The sequence below is a fragment of the Phascolarctos cinereus genome, unplaced genomic scaffold (assembly GCF_003287225.1).
Source record: "Phascolarctos cinereus isolate Bilbo 61053 unplaced genomic scaffold, phaCin_HiC Scaffold_7;HRSCAF=346, whole genome shotgun sequence".
Lineage (NCBI taxonomy): Eukaryota > Metazoa > Chordata > Mammalia > Diprotodontia > Phascolarctidae > Phascolarctos > Phascolarctos cinereus.
The window spans coordinates 85,479,498-85,488,024 of record NW_027556180.1 but is presented as its reverse complement, the minus strand read 5'-3'; the positions used below and the strand labels follow the sequence as shown (position 1 = coordinate 85,488,024).

Genomic DNA, 8,527 nt, shown 5'->3' with positions numbered 1-8,527 from the left:
CGCCGGCCCCCTCGCGTGAGCCACGTCCGAGGAGGAGAGAAATGAAGGGAATTTTCTGCAGTGGAGTTCGAGCTCTGCAGACGGATTCTTTAAGCATCTGCCATTTGTCCTTTCAAACTGCGCTGTGAGAATTCCGAGCAGGAACATCAAGATAACTCAAAACGGAAAAAGGAGGGGGGAAATTCCTCCTGCCGGTGTTTCTCCCTTTCTCTCCTATTTTCTCGACCCTCTGGCTCCTTGGCTCGCTCAGGTATGACTACCTCTCTGCAAAGCCTCGGGCCGGCGCTGCTGCTCTCCTGGACCGTGTTGCTGATCAGCACTGCGGCTGGTGAGTAGCCGCTGGGTGCTATTGACTAGCCGTCTATTTCAGCTCTGGGGTGGGGGAGAAAGGGGGCAGGGCTGGCATTTAACTGAGCGTGTGATCGAGGAAAAAGCAGAATGTCTGCTGTCCCAGTTAAGGCGCCGATACGGATCTAATAACTATTTCGGGGAGAAAAACTGTCATAATTGCATACGTTTTTCCATTTAGTCAACTGGAATTTAATAACTTAACATATTTGTGTTATTTAGAAATTTCTCCTGTTTTTTTTTCTCCAACTAGGAAAAAAGCCTAGTGGGTGTGGTATCATGACATTTTTAGCTGTGAGGTAATGCGAGAATTAAAAATAATGTTTTAATCACCACTGACCTGTGTGTGCTATTATGAGATCTTTGGGAATAGAGCTTTCAGTTTTCAAAGAAGCACATTTATGTTTAATGCTTGGCATTTTTATTACAGCCTATTCACGACTATTAATTTTTTAATGTGGAACATTTTTTGGGGGGGTGTTGTTGTTGGCTCCAGATTACTCTTATTATTTTCATATGTTACTGAATGGTTAGATTAAATGATGATGAGCAGATCTGTGATACTCTTTAAGTATTGTAATGCTGTTAATTGCTGGTCTTTTTGGACAGACAATTATTGGACAGACGTTAATTCTCTGAAGCTGGTAAACTAGTCACCTACATTTTCCTGTATTTTTAAGGGTTCCTTAACTGTTGACCAGACATTTTTTGACATCTCTTCACTTTCCTGTCATTGGGACAAGTTTAAGAGTATGGGACTTGTGAGACTTGAAGTGTTACTGTAGTTTATAGGTTATAGTAGTCACCCCTCCTTTTTAGACATTTTATTCCTCCAGTTTGTGGAAATCTTTCAGCGTCTTATTGATTGCTTGGAAGGCAAAATATAAAACTATCTTATGTAATCATCGTTACTCACCTTCAGTATCTAACCATATTTAAAATATTGTCTCCTTTAAGAATAGCAAACAAATTGCTAATATAACAAGGAAAATTTGACGATGTTTCCATATATATAGTAACATTGTCTGAAGCTTCTTGATAAGCATAGAGTTTGCTTCCTTGTTTTCCATTTTTTAAAAAGGGCCTGCTTTGAGAAAGACTGCTGGTTAACAACACACATTAGAGTGACTTTTATGCCTTGGGATGTTTTGATGTTGCCTTTTCCTTTTAGGATAAATATGTTTATAATATAAAAAATAACTTGAAATTTTCAGTTGAAAAAGATTTAAAAACTCAATATTCAGTGTAATAGATTATTCTGGCTCCTTATTTTCTCTTTTAGGGAACAAATGACTTATTTTAAATTTCTTCATGAACGTTAGGTAGTGGAATATTCTTCATATGTAACATTTTAATCTGCATATGGAAACTGCATATGTTAAATGCAAAATTTTTAAAAAGTAAATTACAGTGATTTTTTAAGAAGGTACAGTGGGAAACAGACATCAGACATCTTATAGTGAAGGCTTTCAACATTTTTATGTCAACATTTTTGTTGCTCCTGAGGCTATATTGGAATGTAAAATTATTAAAATTTAATAACAGGTAGCATTTATATAGCATTTTACTTTTTGCAAAGAGCTTTACCTGTTACCTCATTTGATTTCCTTTACATACTATTTCAGTTGATCCCTATAACAACCCTGGGAGATAGACACTATTATTGTCCCCATTTTACAGATGAAGAAACTAAGGCTCAGAAAGGTTAAGTGACTTGACCAGGATCATACAGTTAGCAAGTAACTAGTACTAGTAAGTCAGGATTTGAATTCAGGTCCATCTGACTCCAGGTCCAGGGTCCTAGCCACTAAGGTAGGCTGCCTCTCCAATGAAGCAATTTGTGATATGACTTCCATAGGAGTAGAATAAAACCATGGACTTAAACATTATTTTCTATTTTCTAATAATAAAACAGTTCTTAGAATTGTGGCCTAAAAAGAATTTGGGCCTTTGTTGTAGTTGTTGTTGTTTAAACCATAGCTTGTAGTAGGCATAATGAATTATAAAGTTTGAGTATTTTAATTCACAAAAAAACCCCATCATTTTTAATGATGTCTCTTTAACTAGTGTAGCATTTCCCAATCTTTTCACCATTAGGACTTCTTTTTAATGTCAGAATATTTCATGGATTTCCAACACACACACACACCCCTTTTCATGACAGGAGTTGTAGAAAATATACAAATAAACTATGAACTCAGTAACACGTTTAAATGAATTTGTATCTTATTAAGTATGTACATTTGAAAAATAGTGCTACCTGTATTGTGAGATGTGTTCTGTCTACTGCATGTTTATTTATGAATTAATAGGCTCCACACAAAAACTTCAGAGACGTTTTTGGCTTACAGGTTGGGGAGTTACTTCTCTAGTTGTGTTTCGAAGGATTCTAAATCTGCTTGGGTAAAGATACCCAAAACTAAATTTCTTAGTAATACATCTATTAGAGTTAAGAACTCTTGATAATCATTGATATGTAGAATATTTCAAAGGTACTTACCTTTGCTCTGCCAGCTTTGGGAAGGCACTTGATGAGGGTGCCTGGCATTCCCATGGTGTGAAAGGACCTTTGCCCAGTACTGTCTGCTGGGCTGAAAGTGCACACCTTGATGTTTCCTTTGGTGGGGTGGTGAGGTGCTACTATTCCTTTTAGGCTCACAGATCCTAGAAATGTGCCACAGAGGTCAGCTGTGCCAACCTCCTCATTTTACAGATGAGGAAACTGAAGCAGGAGGGAGGCAAAATTACTTGCTGGACCTAAGTCCTCTTACCCCAGAGCCACCACTCATAGCACTGCCCCCACATGGCATCCTCCTCCTTGGAAAGTGATTGTCTTTTCAGGTGGCAACACTCTCACCAAGTTTCTCCTCAATGGGAGCTATAGCTTCTATTTATCTGACATTTCACTTTCTACCCCCCCTGACATAGTCCATGTGTACTTCAAGTTAAGAATACCTACTTATGGAAAAAATTGAAACCATCTTATGAGGAGCATCCTTAACTTTCTCCTTTCTCCCAGCTCAAATACTCTACTGACTTCTTTACCTCCTGACCAGCGACCTTGCCATAAATCAGCTTGCTGTTTCCCCTGCCCTCCTTTCAGCTTCCCTTTTTGTTGTCTTCTTCCATTAGAATGTAGCTGCTTGTGGAAAGAAACTATTTCCTTGTACATATTTGTGTCCTCAGCACATAAACACTTAAACTCCCCCCCCCGCCGTGTCTCTCTCTCTCTCTCTCTCTCTCTCTCTCTCTCTCTCTCTCTCTCTCTCTATCTCTCTCTCTCTCTATCTATCTATATCTATCTATATCTCCCTCTCCCCTTCCCTCCTCTCCCTCTCTCCTTCCATCCCTCCTCTCTCTCCCCTTTTTTCTCCCTTTCTTTTCCCTTCTTCCCTCAAGACATACACGTGTCTTATGCCCTTGATCCACTTTGCTTCAGCATTCGTCCCTTTCTTTCATACATCCTCATACACCAATTCCTTCCCAAATATCAAGGAATAGGCTCAGTTGACCCTTAGATCAATATATCTAGTCCTTGTGTTTTTCTGGTTCTCCAGTTTTGTATCACCAACTGCCTGTTGAGCATTTTGAGCTATACGGCCTATAGGCATTTCAAATACGACAGGTACAAAACAGAACTATTTATCTTTCCCTCATCCAAACCCACTCTTCTTCTTTTGTTCCCTGTTTCTATTGAGCCACCACTATCCTTCCAGTGACCTAGGTTCACAAACTTGTAGCCATCCTGGGTTACTCATTCCGCACTCATTCCACATATCCTATCAGTTGCCAAGTCTTATTGATGCCAGCTCTACAACTTTTCTAGTGTCCGTATTTCCTTTTCTCTGCTCATGGAACAATCACCTCAGTTCATTAGCCTCCTAATCAGTCTCCCTTCAGTCTGACCCCTCTCCATCCTCATCAAAAAAAATTTACTTAAAGCTGCCTGGCATGTAGTAGGTGTTTAATACACGCTTGTTGATTGAGTGACTTAATCTTCTTTACACATAGATCTGATTAGCTCAGAAATCTTCAGAGGCTTCTTGGTGCCCAGGGAGTCTGATTAAAACTCTTTTGCTTGGCATTCCAGGCCATTCACAGTCTGGGGCTGCTTTACTTTTCCAGATTTATCTCATACTGTTCCCCATATACACTCTCCACTGGTAAACTGGATGATTTCCTTTCTCCTCAAAGCTCATATGCTTTCTCTTCTCCTTGTCTTTGCTCCTTCTGTTTCTTCCTTCATCTTTTCCACCTGTTTAATTTCTCTCTATCCTTTAAAACCCAAGTCAGGTACATTTAATAAATAGAAATAAAGTATGTTCTAGGTAAGGTTCAAGGGGCAATGGTGATTACTGACTGGAGGAGCAGGGAAGGACTTTATCATGAATTATTTTGTGTCAAGTTATTTGTATATGGGTATTATCCCTTTAATTTGTTGGGGTAAGGTCCTGTCTTGCCTTTTGTAGCACCTACCACAGTGTTCTGAATATGATAGCTCCTTAATAAATATTTCTTGAATTAATTGAAAAACCTTGAAATTATCAAATAATTATTTATTTGCCTTATCCAAGATCTCTCATTTTAACCAAAGAATTCACAAGTTTCATTTGACAACCAGATTCAGTAATAAATTTAAAACAATTCAGTTTGCTAGATTCTTGTTTTACACACCAAGCTTTAGGAACATATTTAAATCAAGATATGACTTTAAAGTGTTCTAGAACAGGATCATAGCATCATAAATCTGGAAGGGAATCTTAGAGATCATCTAGTCCAGGGGCTTTTAACTTTTTTGTGTGTCATGGACCCTTTTGATAATCTGAGAAAACCTCTGGACCTTTTCTTAGAGTGTTTGTAAATGTATAAAATAAATGCAGAGAATTACAAAGGAAACTAATTATATTAAAATGCAGTTATCAAAAAACCAAGTTCACAGAGTCCAGGTTAAGAATCCTGATCTTATTCAACCCCAGTAGGCGCTCCCCATTGAATAACTGGAAGTTTGGAGCTAAAGCTCTTGGTTATATTTTATTTAGTCCATATTTAGGCTCATGGTTTGGGTCTATCAGTTTGGGTAGGTATATCAGGTAGGAGACATGTTGGACAGTGATCTAGTCCTTGGAACTAATACTGGGCCAAGAAAAGAAATGTTAAATATATCTCTGTTTGAAAGTTCTACTGGCTTTTTTGTTTTAATGAAAGCTGCGGTGTATGTATGTGTGTTTGTATAAGAGGGGTGTGGGGGTTTGAGGTGGAGAGTTACTAAGGGGAAAGGTGAAGTATGGGAAGAATTTGTCTTTTTCTTTTACCTAAGACAAGTTATAATCTATAAAGAAGCTAGTACTACTTAACAAGGGTAAATGTTGGACTTTATTTTGTGAATCCTAATGTGCAGAGCAAAAACTCTTTTATGATACTTAGTCATACCACATTAGAAATGAATCATATACTACTTTGTACCTTTATATTACTATTTTGTTGTGTCTTGTCCTCTAGTATATAAACTAACTTACAGAATGTAGGGACCAGATCTTCTTGTCTTTTGTATTGATCTTCCTGTGCTTAGCATAGTGCTTGGCCATAGTAGGAAGGAAAGAACTAAGCATTTAATAGTACCTACTATGTGCCAGGCACTGTGCTAAGCACTTTACCAGTATGTCATTTGATTCTCCTAACAGCTTTGGAAAGTAGATGCTATTATTATTCCCATTTTACAGTTGAGGAAACTGAGGCAGATGGTGACTTGCCCCGGTCACTTAGTATCTGAGGCTAGATTGGAATTCAGGTCTCCCTGACTCCAGACTTAGTCTTTATCCACTGCACAACCTATAAGTACTTGTTGAATAGTAGTGAAAAAGGGAGATATGTAGTGAGGAGATTAATAATTCCTATTCTAGGCTCTGTTCTTAATCCAGGTGATGTAACAGAAGTTACTTATCTTCCATATCCCAGTTATCTCATCTGTAATGTGAGCAAATTAGTTGTGTGGGGAAACAATGGACTGGGAAGTAAGGAGAGTCTTGACTTTGCCTCAAAAATATCTTGGTGACCTTGGGAAATTGTTTAACTTTTGGCTCTGTTTCTTTATAAAATGAAGAGGTTGAATTAGATCATTGTTCATGAAATGGTCTTCAATTCCACAGTGTTCCCTGCTATATGGAATAGACTAGATAGAATTGAGATTTTTCTTTAGCGCATAAGATAGGTATCTATAAACATGGCTCTAAACAAAACAAAACAAAAAACGGATAAGTGTGCTGAAGGAGAGTGTCATGCATATAGATGATATATAAATTACATGATATACTACTTTTGATTTTAGACTTATATCTTAAAACATCACTGTAATATGCACAAGTTTATTGGTAGTGTTAGTATTTTTTTTAAATATAAATTTATTTATTTTTAGTTTTCAACATTCCCTTCCACAAGTTTTTGAGTTCCAAATTTTCACCCCATCTCCCCCCTTCCCCCACCCCAAGATGTCATGCATTCTGAATATCCCTTCCCCTACTCTGTCCTCTCTTCTATCTCTCTCCCCTTCTCTTATCCCCTTCCCCTTCTATTTTCCTGTAGGGCAGGATAGACTTCTGTACCCCATTTCCTATATTTATTTCCCAGTAGCATGTGAAAACATTTTTTTTAAACATATGTTTTTAAAACTTTAGGTTTCAAATTTTCTCTCTTCCTCCCTCCCCACCCACCCTCATTGAAAAGGCAAGCAACTCAATATAAGTTGTACATGTGCAGTTATGCAAAACACTCCATAGTAGACATGTTGTGAAAAACTAACTCTATTTCCCTTAATCCTATCCTGCCCTCCCATTCTATTCTTTCTTTTGACCCTGTCCTCCTCAGAAGTATTTACTTCTGATTAACCCCTTTCCCAATCTGCCCTCCTCTCTATCATCCCCCTGCTCTCTTGTCCCCTTTCCCCCCTATTTTCCTGTAGGGTAAGACAGATTTCCATACCCAATTGAATGTGTATGTTATTCCCTCCTTAAGCCAAATCCTATGAGAATAAGATTCACTCATTCCCTCTCACCTTCCCCTGTTTCCCCTCCACTGTAAGAGACTTTTCTGTTTTTTTTTGTGAGATAATTTACCCCATTCTACCTCTCCCTTTCTTCTTCTCCGAGTATAATCCTCTCTCATCCCTTAATTTTATTCTCCAGATATGACCCCTTAATCTTCAGCACACCCTGTGCCCTCTATCTATCTATCTACATATACATACATATAATTTTTTTCCTCCAACTACCCTGATACTGACAAAGGTCTCATGAGTTATAAATATCATCTTTCCATGCAGGAATGTAAACAGTTCAATCTTAATAAGTCTCTTATGATTTCTCTTTCCTGTTTACCTCTTCATGTTCCACTTGAGTCCTGTATTTGAAAGTCAAATTTTCTATTCAGCTCTGGTCTTTTCATCAGGAATGCTTGAAAGTCCTCTATTTCACTGAATGACCATTTTTTCCCCTGAAGGATTATACTCAGTTTTGCTGGGTAGGTGATTCTTGGTTGTAATCCTATCTCCTTTGCCCTCCGGAATATTATATTCCATGCCCTGCGGTCCTTTAATGTAGAAGCTGCTAAATCTTGTGTTATCCTGATTGTGTTCCCACAGTACTTGAACTGTTTCCTTCTGGCAGCTTGTAATATTTTCTCCTTGACCTGGGAACTCTGGAATTTGGCTACAATATTCCTAGGAGTTTTCCTTTGGGGATCTCTTTCAGGAGGAGATCTGTGGATTCTTTCCATTTCTATTTTGCCCTCTGGTTCTAATATTCAGGGCAGTTTTCCTTGATAATTTCTTGAAAGATGATGTCTAGGCTCTTTTTTTGATCATGGCTTTCAGATAGTCCAATAATTTTTAAATTCTCTCTCCTAGATCTATTTTCCAGGTCAGTTGTTTTTCCAGTGAGATATTTCACATGTTTTCTAATTTTTCATTCTTTTGGATTTGTTCTACTGTGTCTGATTTCTCATAAAGTCACTATCTTCCAATTGCTCTATTCTAATTTTTAAGGAAGTATTTTCTTCAGTAAGCTTTTGGACTTCCTTTTCCATCTGGCCAATTTTGCTTTTTAGGGCATTTTTCTCCTCATTGGCTTTTTGGACCTCTTTTGCCATTTGGGTTAGGCTATTTTTTAAGGTGTTATTTTCTTCAGTA

General features: G+C 37.9%; 1 protein-coding gene across 2 annotated transcripts in view; it reads left to right on the top strand.

Annotated features, from left to right (window-relative positions):
* Positions 1 to 244: 244 nt before the first annotated feature.
* BMPR2 (bone morphogenetic protein receptor type 2) overlaps positions 245 to 8,527 on the top strand; it is a 214,465-nt gene continuing 206,182 nt past the window's right edge. For both annotated transcript variants that reach the window (XM_020972823.2, XM_020972822.2), the window contains exon 1: positions 245 to 328. In XM_020972823.2, coding sequence (XP_020828482.1) covers positions 253 to 328 — 76 coding nt within the window. In that variant the 5' untranslated portion in view covers positions 245 to 252. The remainder of the gene's footprint in view (positions 329 to 8,527) is intronic.